Source organism: Ochlerotatus camptorhynchus, unplaced genomic scaffold (genome assembly GCF_037179485.1).
Source record: "Ochlerotatus camptorhynchus isolate MF236.1 unplaced genomic scaffold, CSIRO-AGI_Acam_v1.1 ptg000062l, whole genome shotgun sequence".
NCBI lineage: Eukaryota > Metazoa > Arthropoda > Insecta > Diptera > Culicidae > Ochlerotatus > Ochlerotatus camptorhynchus.
In genome coordinates, this window is record NW_027040552.1 from 996,540 (window position 1) to 1,022,974 (window position 26,435).

Genomic DNA, 26,435 nt, shown 5'->3' on the forward strand with positions numbered 1-26,435 from the left:
TCAATCAACTGCTCAGCAGGCAACATTAGTGTTTCTGGGGCGTTGAATAGGACACAAAAATCATGGCTACTATGTCACACTGCAAAATACAGTGTTGCCTACGGAGCAGCTGCTTAATCATGTCATAAGTTTACCAATCTCTTAAATAATTAATAACTTTTTCCTGTCTGGTTTTACATAGAAACAATCTTCAGCAAAGTTGTAGCTGAAAAAATTTTCTATAAGAATCGCTATCGAGCTGTTTTGCAGCTCAATATGAAAGAAGACTAGAAGGCAATGAACAAAAAGTTGAGATTTCTCATAGTAATTTACATGTAAACTTCAAATGGTTTGTGCGAAGTCTGTTTCTAACCAAATGAGTTTTAACTTTTGGAGGCTAATCAGGACCCGATTTGAAACCATTTAAGCACTGTGGAGCGAAAAAGTCAAATTTTGCATCAGTCTAGTGGCCATGGATCGAGTAGAGTGGAGACGACTTCTTCGGACAGCAGAGGACAACAAGGCCTTAGTCTGATTGGTAAGGTAAGTATTAGCAGTTTAATAAAATACAAGATTTTTGATGTAAACTATAAGGGTGCTCAGCTTACCCCGGGTGGCGATCTTGCCCCATCTACCCCGATTTGGTGCATCTTCAGAGAGCGATTACAAAGAATGACGAACTAACACAAAACACAGTGCACAGCATGCAATCGCACAAGAAGCACGTGTACCGAACCAAAACAAAATTCGGAGCATAACTTTATCCCCGGAGATGCTCTCTCGCGCATCCTCTCGCAATCCTTATCACCTACGCAACAGCATGTAATGCCCTTCGCGCTGTCAAAAACTAAAAATTATCCTGCTGTGAATTGTGTCAAATGGAAAAGAAAGTTCTACTAGTAATCATAACATTCACCTAAATCGAAGAGGAAAATTGCCAACAAACTGTACTTTACTAGAACAAAACTTATCCAAAGTAGTGTATTTGCAATGAAACATTGATAGAGTTCAAAATAGCTGTGAAATTAACGAGCAAACATTCCCTTGAAGCCTTCAATTCCAGTTCTGCAAACGAACAGCAATAACGCGACGATACTATAGACAGTAGCATCATCAAAACATTGTTAAGCCATATAGATTTTAGTCAATCATAGCAAAATTGATTCACACGGGACCAATCGGACGAAGATGAGCAAGAAGCCACCCTCGCAACGCTGCTAAGGAACAAAGAATCATCCGCTTCCATCAATCGCTCTATTCCCCTAGTACCTACTAGAAGGAAGGGGGTCGGGTGCCAAAGGAGGAAGTGAAAGAGGAAAGTCGGGAGAACCATGAAACGGCAAAACATTCGAACACTTTCGCTGGTGGTGTGCACGTTCACTTATCTCCTGATAGGAGCGGCCGTATTTGATGCCCTCGAGTCGGAAACAGAAGCCCGACGGTGGGAGTTTTTGAAGAGTAAGTACATATACCTGGATTTGACTGATAGTCCATAGATAGGGATGGGAACAATTGCTACCCTGTCTCTTTGAGTGAGATTCCGTTGGTCACGCAAAGTGATTATCACCGCAAGATACTGGTCAGCGGTGAGATGTGAAGGAGCTTCCTACGATTACCTATAGATAATGACGTGCAGTTGATACGATGTTAGCAGGTTCGATTTAGACCGATGGAATCCGAACCAATGACGTGTTTCTAGTACTTTCATTATCTTACATTCCAGACTCCTCTGGAAGACAGTTATATTATTATAGACTTACATACTTCTCCGCAAGCTGTATAGGGGATAGACTCGTTCGGTGATCTTGGTAATGATGCAAGAACTGGCAATCTGAAGACTGTTGAATAATTGTTATACACTCTCATTCTATTGATTGGTCCATTTTTACCATAATTCTTTCTGTGAGGTGACAGTTGAAATACACTCAATGTGATCTTTAAAAGTTAATTGTTGGTCATGTACTAATCCAAGATATTTCACTTGGTTTGACCAGGAAATTGGAACTCCGTTCATAGTGACTATGTGACTACTACTAGGTTTCAAAAAGGAAGCTTGAGGAAGTTGAGTTTTGGAAGCGTTGGGAGAAATCTTCCATTTTTGTAAGTAAGAAGAGAAAGTATCTAAACTTTTCTTCAGTCTGCTGCAAATAACACGAAGACTTCTTCCTTTAGCGGAAATGCTTGTGTCATCGGCGAACAAAGATTTGTGACAACTCTGAGGCAAATCAGGGAGGTCAGAAGTGGAAATTTTATAGAATATAGGCCCAAGAATGCTACCCATACCCTAAGGAACTCTAGCTTTCAGATTTGGAATTTTAATAATTAACCTGCAGAGTTTTGTCAGTTAAATAATTTTGAACTAGTTTGATAATATAGAGTGGAAAATTAAACTGTTTCAATTTAGTAATCAAACCTTCATGCCAAACACTGTCGAATGCTTTTTCAATGTCTAGAAGAGCAACTTCAGTTGAGCAGCCTTCAGATTTGTTTGAACGAATTAAATTGGTAACTCTTAAGAGTTGATGAGTAGTTGAATGCCCATGGCGAAATCCAAACTACTTATCTGCAAAAATTTAGTTCGTATTGATGTGAAGCATCATTCTGTTCAACTGTTGAAACTTTTTAGTTATAGATCTTACTTCGTCCAAATCAGTTCCCCAGGAATCATGAAAAATGTTTTCCCGAGAGAAAATATCCAGACTAGCAAGACCTACACTGAAATTATGGGAACTCTCGAATTGCTTAGCAAGTTTCTGAGCTTTTTCCAAATTTGTGATCAAAATTTTACCACTTTTTTTAAGCGCTGGAATAGGCTTTTGAGGTTTTTTCAAAATTTTTGTGAGTTTCCAAAAGGGTTTGGAACTCGGGTCTAATTTAGAAACATTATTTTCAAAAGTTTTGTTCCTCAGGGCAGAGAATCGCTTTTTAATTTGTTTTTGCAAATCCCGCCAGATAACTATCATGGCAGGATCGCGTGTTCTTTGAAATTGTCTCCTACGGACATTTTTAAGACGGATCAAGAGCTGAAGATCATCGTCTATTATAATTGAATCGAATTTAACCTCCCATTTTGGTACTGAGGCAGCTCTTGCTTCAACTATAGAAGTAGTCAGAGATTCAAGAGCATAATTAATTTCATCTTTGGTTTACAAAGGAATGTTTGGATCGAAGTTATATTCCATAAATGTTCGATATTGCTCCCAATCAGCCCTATGGTAATTGAAAGTAGAGCTGTTGGGATTAGAAATTATTTCTTGGGATATTTCAAAAGTTACGGGAAGGTGATCAGAATCGAAGTCAGCATGGGTAACCAATTTGGCTACAAAGTTGACATGAATCAATTATAACGGCAATTAACTATTATCAAACAGAATTTTACCATTGGAATTGCTTTGAGCATTATTCCATGAGCGGTGTTTTGCATTAAAATCACCAATAATGAAAAATTTAAACCTATGACGGGCAAGTTTCTGAAGGTCACCCTTGAGAAAACTCTTTTGCTGCCCTACGCATTGAAATGGCAAATAAGCAGCTATAAACGTAAGTTGTCCAAATTTTGTTTCAACAGAAACTATCAAAGTTTCAAAAACTTTGGTTTCTAACGGAGAAAGAATTTGATGTTTGATACGATTTTGAACAATCAAGACGATCATTTAGAAAAATGAAGTAATTTGCATCCCTTTTAACCTTATGGTCAGGTTTAAGGAACGTTTCAGTTATAACGGCAATATGCACATCTGCTATCAAATGAAACTTCACACTCTTGACGGCCGCCTCTCATATGCCTCCCATGTGGGGCGCCGATGGAGGGTTGAACACCAAGTTCGAAAGATACCGCGCAGCGATAGAATTTGTTGTATGAATTCTCGAAGTACACGATCAGCACCAGCAAAATTGGTACCATTGTCAGAACAGATTTCGTTAGGGTAGCCACGCCTTGACACAAAGCGCTTCAAGGAACTAATGAAAGTGTTTGTGGACATATCGCTTGCAGCCTCCAAATGCACTGCACGAGTAGAAAGACACACGTAGACCACGATGTATCCTTTTGTAATTTTTACACCTCGAACGTAGCTAGCCTTGATTTTCAGTGGCCCTGCATAATCAATGCCAACGTACGCAAATACTCGTGTCGCCAAAACTCTTGCGGATGGGAGACTTCCCATTAGCTGGTTGGCTGTACAACAGTGGCGTCATGTACAACAGTTTGGCAACCAACGATCCAAAATTGTTGATAGATAACAGCCATGAGCAATGTCGGTAAATAGTAGTGCTCGGAACCAATGCTTACCACTTGATTTACCGGAACTGGTTCCATGTGGCCAAGCTCCAAATACTCGCGCCTGAAGCTGACATTTTCCTTTCGGAATTCCGGGTTTGAAGCAAATCGCTTCTCCATAGCAGAGTATCTTAATCGCAGCTGACTCTCCGAGGGCGGGCTTCGAACCGTCAAAAGGCAGCTTTACGACGAAGCGCCCTGAACTATCGTGTGTTGGGTAGTCGAATTGAAATGCTCAATGACCTTCTTTCCAGAGGGAGTGAACTGAGGTGGCTTGTTTATCTCCTCGTACTCCCAAAACTGCTGCAGCGTTCGATTTAGATCCATCTCCGTATGCAAACTGACAATGGCATGATTCCCTTGCATGTTCTCTGCTTCGTCGTATCGTCCCGCTGCGATCCATCCGAAAACAGTACGCTGGTCCACCGTTTGACCTGGCATCCCTCCAAGAGAGCAAGAAAGACATCCGATCCAAGAATCACATCAATTTGTCCAGGTTTGTTCAAGGTAGAATCTGCCATTTCCCTGACGTTTTCCAACAGCTTCAGGTTTACGATGTTGAACCTTTGCGATGGAAGAGACGACGTCAACTTGCCAAGGACGTAGGCATTTGTGGAGATCACAATGACCTCGTTGAATCGAGATGCAAGATGCAGCGTGACGATTCCGCGAGTGATACCTGCAGCTTGCTGTCCGATACCAGTAACCACTAGCTTCCCATTACGCCTGACGAGTCCTAGCTTCCGTGCGCAATCCTCCGTGACCATTGATGCCTGTGCACCAGAATCAATAAACACGAGCAAACGTACCATCTTCCTTTCGCACCTGCACTACAGCTGTTGGAAACACCGGAATCGATGGTTGCTTCTCAACTGCTACCATGAGCCTGTTTCTCACCGTCGGTTGGTGGATCTTTGGTTGGGTTGCTTGCTGCCGTTCATGTTTTCTTTACCTTGCTCGCCTTTGGGCAGAGCAACGTATGGTGCCGCTGCGGGACACGATTTCGCTGGATGTGAATCCCGTAAGCAGTTGAAACACAGTTTCGCCTGTTGTGCCAACTCTCTTCTTTCCTGCAGATCCATCTTCTTGAATTCTTCACAAAAGAACATTTTCACTTGTTCTTTTTTGTTCACTTCCGCTTTCTTCGAGAATGTTGAGCAGGTTTCCAGCATCTCACACCGCTTCTTCACAAACGTCATCAGCTCCTCAAACGTTGGATGCTCGTAGTCAACAGCTTTCTCCGACCAGGCAGCGCGGGTATCTTTGTCCAGCTTTTTTAGCATCAAGTAAATCAGCCACGGATCGCGGCCTTGGTATTCCTCTCCTAACGCATCCAACTGTTGGACAACCTCATCCAGTGTCATCACGAGTTTGTTTAGTGATTGCAGCGAAGCTTGTGTGACGACTTGCTGGTCCTTGAACACACGTACCAACGCAAACACAGTGTAACGCTTCTTGTCGTAGTGACTAATGAGCTACTCCCACGCATTGGTATAGTTGGCACTAGAGATGGTGAATTTGTTGACTAATTTCTTCGCATCTCCCTCCAGGTAGGAGAAAAGATACTGCATTTTCAAGGAATCCGTGAGAACGTTTCTGTCGTGAATGGTAGAAACGCGGAATGTCATCCACTTCTTGCGGTCTCCGTTGAAAGGTGGAATGTTTATTGCTGGCAATTTCACGTTTGGTTGGTGTGAACCATTCGACACCTGACCGTCTCTCGGTATCTCACCATCGTTGAATTGTTCCCCACGCTGTACCGGTCCCGCTAGGCTGTTGGTATTTTTGAAAATCGCCGACTGGTTGATCAACATTTGCCGCTGCGTCTCCATAAGAAGCTTCACAGCTTCCTTCTCGACCGTAGAATCGGCTACCGACTAAATCCTCGAGAATATTTCTCGCCTTGTAGTAGGCTCCAAAAAAACGCCTCCCGCCAGGGCTGTCAAATATCATGTTCAATGAAAGATCTCACGCGATAGTTACAAAGATTCTTCAGTCACTATCATCGAATGAGAAAACGATGATAGAGATTTTCTTCAAAACCTCATCGAATTTTTTGTCATGACAGAACGTGACAGTGTTGGGATCGTCCTAATTACTAGCTCATTTATTGCTATTAAAGTTACTTGAACCGAGGAAATCTTAATAATATATTCACTGTACCGATTACATACGGTTACTTGCTTAAATTCATCTAAATCAGTTAGATAGGTTGATATCAAAACCGCATAAGAATTATTCTCATGAGTGCTTGATCATTGGAAATGACAAGAAAGCTAATGATAGGTAGTTTCGTCTCGTGATAGTGAGAGGGCCTGTTTTCTCAACGTCAAATGACGGTCGTGATATTTGCCAGCTCTGCCTCCCACACGTCGAACACTGAAGCAATTACCGTCGGATTCTCCAACTGTTCTTCGATTTCATCTTGAGTAGCACGGAAACTATCCGCTAGTTGCTTGAGCTGGTCCGGTCGATCCATAACCTCGCTCCGTGATGGATTCCGATGATGGAGGTCTTTCACGACCGAAAGCTCTGCTTTCATCCGAGCAATCAAAACACTTCTTTTGCTGATTAATTTCTCAATAGTCCAAAATTCCGGTTCTCTGAGGGACCAAATGTTTCCGGAATTAAAAACAAATTATTTGCATGAAAAATACCACCTTCTTTACTTCGAAAAAGAACAACTTGCTTTTTTAGTGTGTTTCTTCTTATGCACGCACTCGTATACTCTCTTTCCCTTAAGGCCGGCACACAATGCATACGTTTTCGGGTTTTTTGACAGATAATGCATGGGCTAGCTGTCATAAAACCTGAAAACGTATCTATTGTGCGCCGGCCTTTTTTCGTTCTTCTACGGATGGTGACCAGAATCCAGTGTTGAAATTAGGCGTTCGATGTTGTCGCTGGGTGGATCGAGGGGTGCGTCGATACTAAAGCACAATTCAATTTTTTTAATGATTTTAAATCCATGAATTTCAAAGTCATTACGATATTGATCGCAAATTTAACTCCAGTTTGAATATCATCAAACGTGTTTATTTTTCAGTAATTCAGTAATCATGTCGATTAATGATGCCTGTAAAAATTCCATTTTAGGAGCAGTAATGCTTCCTAAGTCAAAATTATCAAAATTTCCGTTAGAATTATGGTGGCTAGTATTCTGATTTCTACCCGGTGCAATAGCAGCATAGGTGGCTCCATTTACTCGCTGAACAGAGGAATTTATACCTGGTCGGAAACGTGAAGCGTTTCCCACCTGTCGCTTAGAACGAGATTGTAGGATCGCTTTGCGGGTTTATGGTTTTCACCACAATTTGAACATTTAAATTTCTTAGGATCTTCCTTCACAGGACAGTCGTCCTTTGTGTCAGAGTAATCTCCACAATTCATGCATTTAGCAGGCATGTAGCAATTTTTTGTTCCGTGACCCCATCCTTGGCACTTACGGCACTGGGTGAGCTTTTGGAAATTTCCTCCAGTCTTCCTGAAGTGTTCCCACTTCACTCGAACATGGAGCATAAGGCTAGCTTTTTCTAAGGACTTAAGGTTGTTTAGTTCACTAGACTTGAAGTGAACTAAATAAAAATCATTCAAAATACCGTTGCGCGAATCGCCACGACGGGATTTCATTTTCATTTTGATTACTTGGACTGGCACAACTCCAAGTAATTTTGCCAGTTCATCTTTGATCTGATCCATGGATTCACACGTTTAGTTTTGGTGTCGTAAGTAAAAAAATTGTGCTGCTTCTCAGTAAGATACTTGAGAAGACACTTAAATCCGTCCAAGGTTTCAGCCAATACACGGCATTCACCCCGACGTCCAATTTGTAGTGAAAACTTAACTTTCACGAAGTTCAAAAGTTCCATGCGAAGAGCATGGAAATCGGAAGTGATTATCACATTAGGGGGATCTTTTCCTTCTTGGCATTAAGCCCGAAAAGTTTACTAGATTTTTTCCTGGATGATGGATCATTCTCATCATCCGTGAGCAAATCAAATTGATTGCTCAAATTAATTTCATCAGAAGGGGGATCAAGAGTTTTCCCTTTTCTTTTGCGCTTAGGCGCCATGGCGGCAGTAAATTTTTATCCAAATCGACTTCCAAATAGATTACTATAAGAATCTGAAGGATCGAAGAGGAATTTTCCAAATCGATATCCAAGAAGGATTACCTCGGGTAGGGTCCAAACTAGGATCGAAGAGGAATAAGAGTTGAACAAGGTAGACATTTTACAGGTTGAGCTCTGAAAAGTGCTGCTTAAATTTGTTGTAGATTTCCTTCAGCAAAAAGCAAATAGATCCGCACGGCAAGAGAACACGATGCGGACTGTTTCTGTTGAAAGCTAGCATCGCACCGCTTTTGGTTCTTGGGTTACACTTGCTGGTTGCAGTTCTGCTGTTCGACATTTTCAAAAAAAACATGAAATTACACTATTTTCTAGGGATGCCTAAAAGTCCATTTATTCGATTAACGATCAATCGTAAAGATTTTTCCAGCTATTCTATTAAATATATATCGAATTTTCAATTATTCGAGCACATAACTGACTTCCCTTTTTATGTCTACTCGTTTGATTAGCGCAGTAGAGAAAATAAATAAAAACACTGATGAAACGTCGCTAGAACTATTCCACAGCCGCAGACAGTAATGAGCAAAGGCGGGTGCACACTTTTGCCTGTAGATTTGAAGACATACTTCAAATCTCTGCGTACATCGTACGGGTTAGGCAAAAGGTGTGCGTTTGACTTTGTACTGTCGCATTAATGGCCCTTCGCTCATTTTGAACTTCTATTCAATTTTCATACTGCCGTACTCTAATGGAACTATCTACCTACCCTCTTCTAAATACCATTCTCTAGCTAATACATTATCACACTAAAGCTTCATGTTAGATAGCAGTTCGAACCAACTCTAAAAACACTATTTAATCTGAACAGGCATAGAGAAGAACTATGCCGTGAAACAGGATCATAAATTCGCCGAAAAAAAGTGTTAGGCGTCTTTCTGCTAAAGGCTAAGATTTACCAACTTGTTGAGAGAAGGAGTTTAACGAGAAAAAACTAAAAAGGCGGCCTTCCATGCTGTCGCAAAAAAACCAGTTCAACCACTGCACAGTGGTACAGAATGCAGATTTAGGTGGAATGATATGTTTTGAGCCTGAAATTGAAACTTTAGACTAAAAGTCTCTTCTACAAAGTTGTTCCTTATAGTTAGGCCCTCATTTTTATGACAATGAATTCTAGGGTGGTTCCTATTATCATTAAAATCAAAAATCTAACTTTTTTGTTTGAATAAATTAAGGTATACATTCTCCGGCAAAGTTATAGCTGAGCTAATTTCAAGCAACTTTGTTGAGAATAACTTTTTTGTATCTCTTAAATTGGCCGATTTAGAGCTATTTTCTTGAATTAAGTTAGGGTGGCTCTTAAAAAAAAAACAGTTTTTTTGCTCTATTTTTCTTATTTCGAATTTCTCAGCAAAGGTGTCTTGAGATAACTTTTAGATCTTAAGAAGGTGCAAATTTTTGCCGCAAAAAGCTTGTCAATATCTTTCGCCGATCAAGAGTTATTGACGTTTTTATACTAAAAATATGCACTTTTCAAATGTTAATATCTCTGGTTGGGGCAAAAATTTTTTCTATCTCTTAACGTTCTCATTTTAGAGCAATTTTTCGGAGTTGACTTAGGGTGTTCCTGGAAAAAATAGTTTTTTAGCAATAACTTTTTTATTTGAAATTTTTCATGAAAGTCATCTTCTAGAGACTTTTAAAACTCTTTAAAGGGTGTCCACGATGAAATTGCCACACTATGAAATTGCTCTAATTTTTTAACCGTTGGGTAGAATTTAATGAAAATTTGGGTGGATTTAGTTCATAGTGCATTATTTACATCCTGCAAGTTTTAAAGTCCTGTGATCAAAACTTGCGGAAATGGAGTCGAAAGAACAGCTCGTGCGTGATAAAATCTTGCGCATTCATCACGAGAACAAGGATCTCTTGCATCGTTCCATCGCTAAAACGTTGGGAATCGCGAATTCCACGGTGTCGCGAGTGATTAAGCGGTTCGAGGAACGGTTGACCACCGATCGGAAGCCCAGAAGTGAAGGAAAAAGTATTCCGTACAACACCAAAAATCACAACCGCGTAGTTGGGGCCTTCAACCGAAATCCGAACGTCTCCGTTAGGGATGTGGCTAAGAAGCTGCACCTAAGCCGAAGTTTTGTCCAGAAGGCCAAAACTAAGACTGGGCTTCGAACGTTCAAGGTACAAAAGGCCCCTAATCGCGACGAGAAGCAGAACAAGTCCGCCAAAACCCGTGCCAGGAAGTTGTACCTCAACATGCTGACGAAAGTTGAATGCTGCATCATGGATGACGAAACATATGTGAAGGCCGACTTCAAACAGATCCCCGGCAACCTGTTTTTCACGGCCAAGGATAAGTTCAGCGTTCCGGAGCATGTCCGCACTCAGATGATGTCCAAATTTGCGAAGAAATTCCTGGTTTGGCAAGCCATCTGCACGTGCGGGAAGCGGAGTGCACCTTTCGTGACCCAGGACACGATGAACGGACAGGTGTACATAAAAGAGTGCCTCCAGAAGCGGCTGCTTCCTCTCCTGAAGGCCCACAACGTCCCAACAATCTTCTGGCCGGATTTGGCCTCATGCCACTACTCCAAGGACGTGGTGAAGTGGTATGCGGACAATAAGGTCAATTTCGTGCCGAAAATGTTCAACCCTCCCAACACTCCGGAGCTCCGCCCCACCGAGAAGTACTGGGCGATTATGAAGCAGCACCTTCTTAAACTACCTAAAGTAGTGAAGACAGTCGAGGAACTGAAGAAAGTATGGGTTTACATGCAAAAAACGGTTGATTCACAGGTTGTGCATATGGATCATTCCTCGCCGATAGCTTGAAGTAGCCGGACGTAGTTTGTTCGTGTCTCCGTTGCGGGTATTGGTTTCGTAGCCGGTGGAGTTTTTTCCCACCATAGTGGTTTTTTATATCGCGCGTTTTACCTACCGTGGACGAAGTTCAGTGCCCAAGGCAACCGCAGTCAGCAGAGGAAGTAGCCACCTTTAGCGACGCTATAGGTGGACTATCATCTCACCGTCATCATCTCATCACCACTCCAAAGCAGCAAGCAACAACAACAAAGCAGCAAACGGAGTGGCTGCACCAGCTCACACAGCCGGCACCGGCCGGTGTTAAGTATACCTACTATACAATAGTCTTCTCTAGCCCATTGCCGCGCTTTTGTTATTCAATTTTGCGCGTGGCTTTGCTCTCTCCCCTGATAGGGTTGTGAGGGCTATAGTGGTGCAACTTCTTGCAACTAGTGAAAAATTTTTCTTTTTTTTTTTTTTTTTTTTTTTTTGATAATTTTGTTTTTGTTTTGCTTGGTTGTTTATACACTGGGCAACAAAATATTAACATCTAGTAGTTAAGTAGTTTAATTGGTGAAGGGTTTTTTTTTAGTTTTTTTTTTCTCTTTCCTTTTTAAGCGGTTGTGCACCGCTTTTGCGCAACACTCATGGCGTCTTCGGATACCTACGTTGCGCGAACTAGATACTACCAACCGTCTTCGAAAGGACCATGGGTTGTCTTTTTTCGGCCTAAAAATAAACCTTTGAAAACTCTCGACATTTCGAGAGACTTGCTGCGGAAGTATCCGGGAATCTTGGTACATAAGGAGAGATTCAATAAACTGCGTGTAGAAGCACCGACTTATGATGTGGCAAATAAAATTGCTGAACATGAGCTGTTTAGTGTTGAGTACAACATCTACATCCCTTCTCGAGATGTGGAGATAGAAGGTGTGGTCTCCGACGCGAGTCTGAGTGTCGAGGATTTAAAACGAGCATCGGGTTGCTTCAAAAACTCGAAAATCGGTCAGCAGGTACAGATACTGGATGTTAGGCAACTGCATTCAGTATCTTTGCAAGATGACAAGAAAGTTTATCAGCATTCAGACTCGTTTCGGGTGACTTTCGCTGGTTCAGCTCTCCCAAACTTTGTCAAAGTTGATGGTGCTTTTTTTCCGGTGCGGTTGTTTGTACAGAGGGTATATAATTGTACCAACTGCAAAAGGCTGGGACACTCGGCCAGCCATTGCGGCAACAAAACTCGTTGTGGCAAATGTGGTGAAAACCACAAAGAGGATTCTTGCCACAAAGAATCAGTAAAATGCGCTTATTGTGGCGAGAATCCTCACCCCTTACAGGAGTGCCCGATGTACAAACAGCACTCCGATAAAGTGCAGCGTTCAATCTCTGGACGCTCCAAGCAGACATATGCTCAAATGTTGAAGGCTGCATCAGCCGTCCAAGATGCAAACCAATTTTCGGTTTTGTCAGTTGAAGAATCGGACTCTGACTCATCCGATGAGGGTGACTCTACGGTGGTACACGCACCTTTGAAAACGAACGGATCCTCAAAACGAAAATGCTCCTCCCCGAAAGTGCGCCGTAAGAAAACTAAAGTCACTCCCAGAGGATTGCAAAATTCCCAGGGTAATGGGGCTGAAAAAATTAAATCGAAGGCTCCTACTGCTCCACTTCCTGGCTGCAGTAAGGATTTTCCGCCATTACCCAACAAAGAAAAGAAAAACAAAAAAGCTGCTCCTCAAACTTCTCAAAAGAAATCCAAGTCCGAACGCGGTTTGCTAGCTTTTTCGGACATTGTGGAATTCATAATAAATATGTTCAACATACAAGACCCTCTTAGAAGCTTAGTTTCTGCCTTGCTTCCAACACTAGAATCATATCTTAAGCAATTGACTGTTTCATGGCCCCTCCTTGCATCAATCATATCTTTCGATGGATAATTCGTCGAACGAGGTTGAAGATATGATCACTGTGCTACAGTGGAACTGCCGTAGTCTAGTGCCTAAACTAGACTCGTTCAAATTTTTACTTCACAATTCTGATTGTGATATATTTGCTCTCTGTGAAACATGGCTTTCTTCCGATAAAGAACTCAACTTCCACGAATTTAACATTATTCGCCTGGATAGAGACGATTCTTATGGAGGAGTACTTTTAGGGATCAAAAAGTGCTACCCTTTCTACAAAATTTCCCTTCCTGCTCTATCAGGCGTCGAAATCGTCGCTTGCCAAATAAATGTGAAGAACAAAGATCTTTGCATAGCTTCAGTATACGTTCCACCAAGAACCTCCATTAGCCGTAGTCAACTCTGGAATCTAGTTTCGATTCTTCCATCCCCAGTATTAATTCTGGGTGATATGAACTCCCATGGTACTGGGTGGGGTGATCTATATGACGACAATAGAGCGGCTATTTTTTACGATTTATGTGACGATTTCAATTTGACTATTTTGAACACTGGTGAAGCGACACGTATAGCAAAACCTCCGGCTCGAGAAAGCCGACTCGACCTATCTTTGTGTTCAAGATCGCTATCATTGGACTGTCAGTGGAAGGTTATCAATGATCCCCATGGTAGCGATCATTTGCCAATCATCATTTCAATAAAGTGTGGCCCTCACTCTGCAGAACCATCTCGGGTTCCATTTGATCTTACAAGGAACATCGACTGGCAGAAATATGCAACGGCGGTAACAATCGGTGTCGAATCAATAGATGCGCTTCCACCATTGGAAGAATATCGATTCCTAGCCGATTTGATTTACAAAAGCTCACTGGAAGCACAAAAAAGAAAAGTTCCAAGTGCACCCTTTAAAAGGAGACCAGCCACACCTGGTTGGGACGAAGAATGCACAAAATTGTATGTAGAAAAATCTGATGCTTTCAAAGCTTTTCGTAGACACAAAACCTCCACTTACTTCGAGGAATATTCAAAGCTTGAGACAAAGCTGAAACAATTAATCAAAGCAAAAAAACGCGGTTATTGGCGCAATTTCGTCGAGGGACTCTCACGAGAAACCTCAATGAACACCTTGTGGAGGGTGGCTCGCAACATGCGTAACCGCTCATCTTTCAATGAGAGTGAAGAATACTCCAACCGATGGATATTCGATTTCGCTAAAAAGGTCTGTCCGGACTCAGTTCCAGCACAAAATATTCTTCGAGAAGCGTCTCCTAGCGGCGGCTCTCTGGATAGACCATTCTCAATGCTGGATTTCTCTATGGCTCTTCTTTCATCGAACAACTCCTCACCGGGAAGCGATATGATTAAATTCAATCTTCTGAAAAATCTCCCAGATATCGCTAAAAGACGCTTGCTAGATTTATTCAATTCCTTGCTAGAAAACAACATTGTACCGCCTGAATGGAGACAGGTCAAAGTAATAGCCATTAAAAAACCTGGCAAACCAGCGTCTGACCATAACTCATACCGTCCGATTGCTATGCTTTCGTGCATTAGGAAATTGTTGGAGAAAATGATCCTTCGGAGACTCGATCACTGGGTCGAATCAAATAACTTGCTATCAAATACACAGTTTGGGTTCCGCAAGAGCAAAGGAACAAACGATTGTCTAGCGCTGCTTTCCACAGATATTCAACTGGCCTTTGCGCACAAGGAGCAATTGGCTTCAGTATTCTTGGACATTAAGGGGGCTTTTGATTCAGTTTCCATTGAAATTCTGTCAGACAATCTGCACAGATGTGGACTTTCTGGAATTTTAAATAATTTCTTGTACAATTTGTTGTCAGAAAAGCAAATGAACTTTTCCCTTGGACAACTGACAACTTCCAGAATTAGCTACATGGGCCTGCCCCAAGGCTCATGTCTCAGCCCTCTTCTTTATAACTTTTACGTCAAAGATATCGACAACTGTTTGGCAGAACAATGCACGCTAAGACAACTTGCAGATGACGGTGTGGTTTCCGTAAGAGGTCCACATGCCGTGGACTTGCAAGGACCATTGCAAAATTCCTTAGATAACTTGTCTTCTTGGGCTATGAATCTAGGGATCGAATTCTCGCCGCAGAAAACTAAACTGGTAGTGTTTACTCGAAAGCGGTACCCAGCCCAAATGCAGCTTAATCTTTTGGGCAGAAACATTACCCAATCATTGTCTTTCAAGTACCTTGGGGTCTGGTTTGATTCAAAGTGCACTTGGAATGCCCATATTACGTATTTGAAGCAAAAATGTCAGCAGAGGATCAACTTTCTCCGTTTAATTTGCGGCACATGGTGGGGTGCTCATCCGGGAGACCTCATAACGCTTTATAAAACAACTATTCTCTCTGTTCTAGAGTATGGCTCTTTCTGCTTTCTCTCGGCAAGAAAAAGTCACCTAATAAAATTGGAACGAATTCAATATCGTTGTCTGCGTATTGCTCTAGGCTGTATGCACTCAACGCATAACATGAGTCTCGAGGTTCTGGCAGGAGTAACACCCCTCCAGAACCGTTTCTGGGAGCTCTCTCTCTCAGAATACTAATCAAATGCGGAGTGACGAACACACTTATAATTGCAAATTTTGAAGAAATTCTTGGGCTGAACACACAATCTCGATTTATGAGAATCTACCACCACTACATATAATCAGATATGTGTCTTCCTTGTTATACTCCAGACCGTGTTCACTTCACCAATCGCAGTTCCTTAATTGAATATGATCTGACCATGAAACAAGCAACTCATGGGATTCCCGATCAACTTCGACCTATTATTATTCCGCGTATTTTTACTGAAAAGTACCAACAAGTCAATTGCATGAAAAGATATTTTACAGACGGGTCTCGTCTCAGTGGATCCACTGGCTTCGGTGTCTTCAATGAAAACTCTAGCGCCTTCCGCAAACTCCAGGAACCTTGTTCCGTTTTTGTTGCTGAGCTGGCAGCAATCAACTTCGCATTGGGGATGATTTCCAACATGCCCGCAGACCATTACTTCATCTTCTCGGATAGTCTCAGTTCGATTGAGGCTATTCGGTCGATGAAACAAGGTAGGCACTCATCTTATTTCCTTTCAAAGGTAAGGGAGCAGATGTGTGTGCTGGTCGAAAGATCATATATGATTACCTTTGTATGGGTCCCCTCACATTGCTCAATCCCAGGCAATGAGAAGGCGGACTCTCTCGCAAAGGTGGGCGCACAGGAAGGCGAATTGTATGACAGGCAAATTTCACACGATGAATTTTACCATTTAGTGCGTCAGAGTACCTTTTCGAGTTGGCAAACCGATTGGGACACTGGAAATCTTGGACGGTGGTTACATTCAATTATTCCTAATGTTTCTTCGAGAGCGTGGTTTAAAGGCTTGGACTTAAGTCGTGACTTCATTCGCGTGATGAGTAGACTTATGTCCAACCACTACTCGCTAGATGCTCATCTCAATAGAATAAACCTCGTGGACAGCAACATCTGTCGGTGTGGAAACGGTTACGATGACATCGAACACGCAGTTTGGCAATGTACGGATAATGACGCCGCCAGAGAGCGACTTTTGAATACCCTCGAGGCCCAAGGAAGACAACCCTATGTTCCTATCAGAGACGTGTTGGCAACCCGTGATATCTGCTATATGCAGTCCGTTTATGTTTTTCTTCAAATGTCTAGTATAAGAATTTAATTCCTTTTGTCTTTTGTCTCTCTTTATTAGTTTTTGTTTGTCTTGTCCCCCCGTCTCGATGAGTCTCATCGTCGCCCACTGGTCACCCACCATAGCCGGTCGAACTCCAGACGAAGCTAGAACAGCACTACCGTTCATACTGGCGACAACGCTCTGATGAGACAACGAAACCCTACCCCAAGCTCTTCCCCTGATCCTATCCTTCGAAAATGTACCCTTCTAACCTCGAGTAAGCCGCGAGTAATCGGCCCAACTCCTACTAGACATAGAATTAAGTGAATTTTGTTACACACAGTGAACAATGAATTATCGGCTCCGTAAAGCTAACGCGATTGAGCCTTCCAAATAAACGAACTAGATAAAAAAAAAAGGTTGTGCATAATCTTATGGCCGGGGTTAAGGCCAAGGTGCGGGCATTTGCGTATGGACTGTAAATAAAATACGAGTAAAATGGTAAAATGAAGTTTAATAGTTATTTCTCAATCCCTGAAAATTTGATGGCAATCGGATGAAAACTCGAATTTTGCGAATCAATTTTGTGTGTGGCAATTTCATCGTGGACACCCTTTAAGACGAATGTTTTATAGCTGGATTTGTTGCCTGTACCTATTCTAATAAAAAAAGATATACTCAAATATAGTAAAAAATATGAATAAATTCAAATTGATTTTATACGAGTTTAAAAAATAACGTACCTCCAATTTTTTCGTATTAATAATAACATACGCCCTTTCAAATGCTGCAAAAAAACTTTTTTTTTGTATGCCCCAACCAGAGATATTAACACTTGAAAAGTGTATATTTTTAGTATAAAAACGTCAATAACTCTTGATCGGCGAAAGATATTGACAAGCTTTTTGCGGCAAAAATTTGCGCCTTCTTAAGATCTAAAAGTTATCTGAAGACACCTTTGCTGAGAAATTCGAAATAAGAAAAATAGAGCAAAAAAACTGTTTTTTTAAGAGCCACCCTAACTCAATCCAAGAAAATAGCTCTAAATCGGCCAATTTAAGAGATACAAAAAAGTTATTCTCAACAAAGTTGCTTGAAATTAGCTCAGCTATAACTTTGCCGGAGAATGTATACCTTAATTTATTCAAACAAAAAAGTTAGATTTTTGATTTTAATGATAATAGGAACCACCCTAGAATTCATTGTAATTGTAATTGTAATTTATCAACACACACCCTGGTCGACCACTGTAAACCAATCTGCCGTTAAGCGAGTGTGTACCTACTGAAACCTGGCCGTAGGCCTATGCTAGACCGTATAGCATAACGACCTTCTTCCACTAGCAGGCCTGTTTCTGTTTGCACAGACAGTCCCACTAGTTTCCGATACATTTATAGGGGATAGTAGGAGATTAAAAGAATTGAGAAGAGTTATAGAGGTTTTTTTGTTGTTGTTTGGCTGAAAAGAGAGAAACAGAACTAAACGAAATTACACCTGCTGAAAAAGAAGATAAGTCTATTATTTTGGTTAGTGATCGTTTGGATTTGGGTCACCCCACGTTGTGTTTAGGTTAGTATAAATAAATAATACTATATATTGTAATATAAATCACCACAGCTCATTATCTTCAGCGTTATCGGCGTTTCTGGATCTTTAGTTGCCTCTGTGATATACTTACTTGCGGCATACTATTTTGGGAGTGTATATGAGCGTGTACCATGTACGGTAGCTCATCTCTCATCGTGATGGTGGGACATAGTAGACAAATTAGAGAGAAAACAAGGAGGTATTAGTATTTTTTTTAGTTATATGTAAACAAACAAAACAAAAGAAGAGAAGAGGAAAGAAGAGCAGAACAATAAAAGGGGATAAAGTAGATAACAAAGAAAAGAAACGTAGGCAGATTATTAGAAAAGGCATTATCCGAGACTCAGCAATCAAATGTCACTCCCGCCGAGATCTCAGCGAAACCCCCTCCCCGCCGAGCTCGGTAGAAAAAAACTAAGTGTGTAGATAGATTAGTAGGAAAATTAATAAAACTACTTTATGACTCAAAGTGCAATGAATGAGCGTTAGTTTCGGGATCATTTCAGTGTAAGAGTTATGTTAGTTTTGATCCGTAATCAGCCCTGCCGACCCCTCAACATTAGTTGCAGGCAGTGGTTGTTAGATAATGCGGCACTGTAACTACTACTTTTTAGAGTTTCAATTGAGGCAAACTATCTATCTTACAATTACAAAAGCAAACCTAAACTTACAATTATATGCAAATGCAAAATGAAACTTGACAAATCATCGTCAATCCCCTTATTCCAGGGCAGGGCCCTACGATTTGAATATAATTTTGATCAGTGAACGGGCACCATATGGTACATCTTCTCACCATGAACCTATCATTTCCAGCCTATCTGAACTATTTAATAAATGGAAGCCATAACATGGGTTACGCTCCCCCTAAGCAGGCCCTCCGTATCCTGTCTCTGTCTCATCTCAAATACAAAATGCCAATGGTATGAATGTATCTATATATAACTTGGAAATGACGTACAATCAAATAAACCCGTAGCCCACTCACTTGGTCAGGCTTCAGAATCGTCCGATGGGCAGTGCGCTCTACACGCCAAGCTACCTTTTTTTCAAATTTACCGCAATTTTGATATTTTACCCATTGTGTGTTGATTAGTCACTATCAAGGAATCAAAAATATCTCCAAATGACAAAATAACAAGCGATCAACGTACCGAATAATAACGCTATGTCAGAAGTTGAAAACAATAATGATATCAGTGCCAACATTTCAAAGGGGCGTAATTGCATTTGTAAACAATGGCTTTAGCCGTCGATTTCTCGCGAATAAAAGCTCACTCATGAAAAATAATGACACCAGAAGGTAGATGAATGTTTCCTCTACCAGCTAGAATTGTAATTTTGGAGAGGTAAGATTTCATTCGCGAGAAATTGATGGCTAAAGTCATTGTTTACAAAAGCAATTACGCCCCTTTGAAATGTTGGCACTGATATAATCTTCACCGTTCTTTTTCATGACAAGCAGCTCGTGCGACACGACGCATTCGGGGCGGTAGAAGGAAACGAGCAAATTGTTGGCAAGCTGCTTCACGAAGTAAAGCCGAAGATGATACACGTGTGTTAATGGGATTTTTTTTGTTATGTCTTTTCCCGATTCATATCAAGCTATGTCCTCATCCGTGTATATTGCAACAAAGCAGGCAAGCAATATATCATTATCCTTCTACCACTCGGATCGAGCTTTGTTACAGAGCGAGTTTGTCATGGTAGTCGTAGCAACCATTTTGTCTGTATCGTTGGTTGCTTTATGTGTTTGGATTCGCTGGTCACTATGAAACATTGTGACAGAAGTTGAGGTTACTAGTGTATTAAATAATCTAGGTCCTATTTAGGATTATATCTGAAAAATCCAAATCTGGCCAACGCCCACCCTAAACCTAAACCTGTTCTAATCCACCTGAAATGACTAACGAATGGAAGACTTTGATTACCCAGCCATGCAATAGTCTCATTCCGTGCCTTATGGCAACTTGATGATTCTATTGCGCTCATCTTCTGGCACCACCCAGGGGAGACTTGGTCCTGTACCCAATGCTTAACTTATCTCCATTCCACTCAGCTACTCGCAATTTCTTGTGATATAGTGGGCGGAATATTATTAAATGAGACAATTCAATGCAGACGTCTTTCCAAATTTGGCAGATCGACAGGTAATCGGTGAGTTACCACGATAGTTGCTATTCAACAACTCGACAACGTCCCATCGTCAACGCCTGCTATGAGAATTTCCCATTGCAGACGCCAACGAAATGACGTCATCGAGCTATCGATCGACTACCCTGGTTATCGCCTGGTACCTTATAGCACGATGCTAGGAGGCGAACCGGAAGAATCGATGAGCTACCTGCCCCAGGAACCACCCTAGAATTCATTGTCATAAAAATGAGGACCTAACTATAAGGAACAACTTTGTAGAAGAGACTTTTAGTATAAAGTTTCAATTTCAGGCTCAAAACATATCATTCCACCTAAATCTGCATTCTGGACCACTGTGCACTGTCCAGCAGCAGACGAGCCGAGGCTCTTGCGAGTGCCCAATCATTGAACCGAAGAATATGGGATTGTCTGGTCCGATTTGCTGATCCAGCTGTCTACACGTCATCATTATCTTCCAAAGGCTTTAAGCCTGTACTACCAATGGCCCTTTTCATTGCCAACATGATTTTCCAAAAGAGTTATATTTCTGAACATGTCCCAACTAAAATTCATATCAAAAGGTTCTTTTCAGGGCAATCATAGTCATACTAAAGAGTATAAACAGAGAGAACCCCGCTCAAATTCCTATTACTACACAAAACACAAGCTCCTGCTGTAGTTAACAAATAACATTTATTATGTAAGACCACGTAGTTTTACGTCACCATTGCGTACAACCCCATAGGGCTGTCTTTTGTATTTTTTTTGTACAACGTAAAACTAAAAAGCTATGGAAAGGCATAGGTATTTTGATCAACTTGGAAATGTTGATAAAATGAAACATGTTTTAAATTCAGTAAAGCTTTCTGTATTCAGCTAACTGATTGTGTTTACTAAATAATTAACTTACCTCTTACCTTGGATGAACTCCAGGGAATTAAAGGGGAACGCACTTACCTATAACGAGAGAAAAATAATAGTACATTAACATTACATATGTGTAATCTTCCTTCCCTACCGACCGTTTCAGATGTCAAAGCCACCTTCGTGGCCAAGTACAACATAACCCCGGAGGACTACCACATGATCGAGATCGTCATCACGGAGAACAAACCGCACAAAGCGGGACCGCAGTGGAAGTTTGCCGGAGCATTTTACTTTGCCACCGTGGTGCTAGCCATGATCGGTTACGGTCACTCGACACCGGTGACCATCGGTGGCAAAGCCTTCTGCATGGCCTACGCGATGGTCGGCATTCCCCTGGGGCTGGTCATGTTCCAGAGCATCGGTGAACGACTGAACAAGTTCGCTTCCGTTGTCATACGGCGAGCGAAAAAGTACCTCCGCTGTCAGCAAACGGAAGCGACCGAGATGAATCTGATGTTGGCTACCGGGTTGCTGTCGTCGGTCATCATCACGACTGGCGCTGCAGTCTTCTCCAAATACGAGGGATGGTCCTACTTTGATAGTTTCTACTACTGTTTCGTTACATTAACGACAATTGGATTCGGGGACTACGTGGCACTGCAGAACGACCAAGCTTTGATCAACAAGCCGGGATACGTAGCCCTGAGCTTGGTATTTATCTTGTTCGGACTGGCCGTCGTAGCTGCCAGCATCAATTTGCTGGTACTGAGATTCATGACCATGTGAGATTAATGATCTTTCACCAAAGAACAATAATTATTAATCATAATTAAATCATCTTTGCAAATTTGCAGGAACGCCGAAGACATCCGGCGGGACGAAGCCGAAATGCAATCGTCGGTGGATGGCCTGAACTACGAATGCGAATCCACCGGGAAGCTACTCTCCTGTGCCAACCTGAACAACTACTGTTCGGAAATCGAAGAGGAAGACACGTCGGTGTGCTCCTGCACCTGTTTGGGTGGGAACAGCTTCACGACGCATGAGAACGAGTTTCTGCTCGATCAGGGTTACCATCCGGCCGATATCATTACCAGTACCATAAGCCTGAAGCGAATGTCGATATGAATAACCTAATTGCCAAATTTGAATTTAAACAAATAGCTAGTAGATTATTCCCATTTTCGGCGAGTTCAAAACAAAATTTGAATTTAACGGAACTCCGGCATCTGGAGTCCGAACTTATAGGACGCATAGAATCGACCGAAAGGGCCATCAGAACCAATAATATTCCACTAAAATACGATATAAAAATTTCAATATCCTTAGACATAAGTTACGTGCTACATTCTAAATTGCTGTACAATTTCATCGTAATTTTTCAAATGCCAATAAATCATAGTTTTTAGAATCTGTAACATCGGAGGCGTCTCTCACTTACCTAGTGATCTCCATTTTGAAGTGTTTCCTTTCTCCTTCTTTGCACGATATCCATCACACAACTTGATTTTAAATTCTTTCTAAGTTTTATGTAATAATTCGACTAATTCACTAGAATCACTCACAACTTATTAAAAAACAAACAATTTGCACATTGTTTCCTAATTTTAAACTCGTTTGTTATGGCGAGATGGACCGTGAGCCTAAGGCTGTGAACCAATTGCCGAGTTAAAATTAACTCGTGGTTAAAAGTGACATTTCGAAAGTTATTTTTTATGTTCGAAAATCCCCGTGTTGTCGATCGACCGGTTTTCGATCCACCGTTGTCAAAATTTAACTTCTTGTCTGTCAGAAATAACCATGCTCGGATAGCAGGGTTCATCGATAACTTTCCATCTGTCAAATTTTAACCAAAAGTTAAAATAATCCACCAAATGGTTCAGAGCCTTAGCCGTCCAAAATAAGGACAACACAAAGAAAAAAAACTCGTTTGTTGATTTCTTGTTATTGTTGTTAACGGAACAGTGACGTACACGCGTGATGATTTCAAATAAACTGGGCTGCGTGCTGAAACGCTGAAAAGGGCTGAAAGCAAAGTACAAGTACAGTATTTTCCTGCTAATCCGATAAAATCATGCACACGGCCAACAACAACAACTCCGCGACTGAATTCAATTGACTCAGAGCATTTTCTTTGCATATGAAATTTACTCATATTTGGGAAAACCTGCAGCTACTCATTATCTATGAGTTCCTGCAAGTTTTCCCAATTATGAGTATATGGACCACTTTGTCAAGCAGTTTTACCAACAATCAATACGAAACTAACGATTTTAAATTGGCTCACCACTTTAGTAGCATATTGGTCCCAAGCAAACGATTAACGTACCCTATTCTAGTCGAAATTCTAGTACTACGCAATGTTTGTTTTGATTCGCTACACGGAACCGAATTTTTTTCATTTAAATCAAAAATATAAATGTTCATTTTATAAACATATGAATAATTCAAAATAAATTAAAAACATGTTTGCAACAAAAATTTATATGTTTGAATTAAAGTCAAAAGCATGTTTATTTCAACAATATAGAATATGGGTAAACGATTTTTAGCGTGCCATGCCTTTTTTCCTTCTTGTTTACATTTGGAAAAAAAAATTGCCCCAGCTATACCAATCCCAATCAACTGAAAATAGCCCGCAACAAAACCATGTTATGGATCCGGAAACCCACCTAGGTAAGTGTCTTAAAGTTCCAGCTCGTTAAAACCGGAAGAACCCCACAGTATCGATGTCACTCTGTCGTTTCTGATGCCGATCCCTGTATCATCCTCCTCCACAACTGACGTCGGAAGAAAAATGAAAATCCGAAACAGATTTTGAATCTATTCCGGATCCTCCAGCACCACCCCCCTCACTCCTCCAACACCGAACGTAGAAAGATCCCGGTATGAGACGACGCTAATATCACAAAGTTTCACTGGTTTTACTTAATTGGAACCTCCGGACACTCACCCCGACGGGTCCCCGCATCTCGGACCAGGACCCCAACATCCACAGCCCACGCAGTCTGCAGTTCGTTTTTTTTTTCATATCTTTGCAATCCATTTTTTTAATCCTTAATGCTAATTTAATTCAAAATTAAGTATGTTTCTTTCAAATATAAGAAGTATGTTTAAAATAAACATATTTATTTTTGTTCGCATAGTTTTCAAACCCAGGGTCAAACCAAACAAAAATATTCACGTTTGTTTTCAACCCGAATATTTTTAAAATAAACGTAACATTATTTTTATTTTAAACATAAATATCACATGACTTCAAACATGGAATACGTTTGAAATAAACCTTGTTTATTTTTGTGGCCAGAACAAACTGAGTTTACGTTTAAATTTACCTCAAATATTTTTGTTTCAACGATAAATTTTTCTGCGTGTATGAAAGTTTGACAGATAAAATGAGGGGTTATTGGTTTTTCCTATGTTTCGAGGGGTGATTCGACAAGCTTGGGACCGAAGATAGTACCAGAGGTGAGCCAAAAAGTTGAGCACGTTTCTTCGGGACCTACTTGTCTTAGAGTTACCTCTATGGTTTTACCGAATCTTAAGTTTACACTGATAAAATTTCAAAGATTGTTTTTATGTGTCCCACACATGAATTTTGCAATGTGATCAACAAATGAAATTAATGTGTCGGACACATACTTAATATGTGTACACATAAAAGCTATGTGTGACCACACATACTATTCATTTGACTCATTAATTTCATGTGTGCTTCTGGGTAGATTCTGTTTATGTGTGGTCACATGAAAATCATGTGGAATTTCACATGGAAATTCGTCAATAAAAATATGTAGAATTTTATTAGTGTAGATGCTTAACAAATCTCCAACTAGCGAATCAATCTTCGAAAAATCTTCTTTCATTTCTCGCATCTACTTGCTTCGCGTATCATCTTTTTGCAGGAAATCTTCAGAGTCATCGTCAATCTTCTTTCTATCTACCCTAATAAAAATTGTATGGTTAATTTGCTTAACGACGTGTTCTGGGTATCATCCAAACCATTTGTGGAATAGTTCAATGATTTGGGTTATCGTTCGTATATGGTTATTTTTTATTAGGGTACTCAGCGTACACGCAGCTAGCCACAGCAAACACAATCTTTCCTGCATCGTAGATAGAGTCGTCCCCCTCGAGTTTTACCAACAATCAATATGAAACTAACGATTTTAAATTGGCGCACCACTTTAGTAGCCTATTGGTCCCAAGCAAACGATTAACGTACCCTATTCTAGTCGAAATTCTAGTACTACGCAATGTTTGTTTTGATTCGCTATGAAAGTTTGACAGATAAAATGAGGGGTTATTGGTTTTTCCTATGTTTCGAGGGGTGATTCGACAAGCTTGGGACCGAAGATAGTACCAGAGGTGAGCCAAAAAGTTGAGCACGTTTCTTCGGGACCTACTTGTCTTAGAGTTACCTCTATGGTTTTACCGTGACTTCCTACCAGCGATTTCACAAAATTGGACCAACAAATTACTATTTTACTATGAGACGCACTACTTTTGGCTACTTTTCTCGTGGTTCTAGAAGAAAAACCTTCAAAATATTGTGCTACACACCAAGTTGTTTTTACAGTTGTCGGTAAACATTTTACTGACTTTCAAACAGCTGAACATTCGGTAATCAGTTCGGTAAAAGTTTGGTTTAGTGAACGATCAGTAAACTTGCAATGTATACTCAACTGTCAAAAAATACCGACTAGCTCATCATTCAATACCGAAGTTCGGTAAAATTTACAAAATAATCGGTAAAAATAGAAAGGCCGTCATCCGCCAAAAATTACAGTTCTTTCGATAGTTTTTACTGAAAAGCAGTGAAATATAGGGAATTGTTCCGTTCAAATCATGCACAATATAAATTTGTTGTTTATATCTTTTATTAAATGCAATTCGTCAATCTGTTTATCCAACGAGTCAGCGATCGCCAGCCATTTTATTTGAGTGCTAAAATATGAAAACATTTAGATAATATAAATAGTACTTACTGAAAAGATCCCTTACTTCTGCATCCGGCCATTAGCACATCTAATCTCATCGGACACATCTTCCATTTCAATGGTTTACAAGTTTTTTTTTCTGCTAATATTTTTGCACGATTTTCTTAAAATTTAATTACACCGCTTAACAT

The 26,435-nt window shown here is 40.8% G+C and overlaps 1 protein-coding gene across 1 annotated transcript; it reads left to right on the forward strand.

Moving 5' to 3' along the window:
- Positions 1–672: 672 nt before the first annotated feature.
- Task7 (TWIK-related acid-sensitive K[+] channel 7) lies at positions 673–22,679 on the forward strand. Its single transcript, XM_065216395.1, has 3 exons — positions 673–1,437; positions 21,468–22,086; positions 22,159–22,679. Exons 1-3 carry the CDS (start codon positions 1,311–1,313, stop codon positions 22,430–22,432), a joined length of 1,020 nt encoding a protein of 339 aa, XP_065072467.1. The 5' UTR covers positions 673–1,310; the 3' UTR covers positions 22,433–22,679.
- Positions 22,680–26,435: the final 3,756 nt, after the last annotated feature.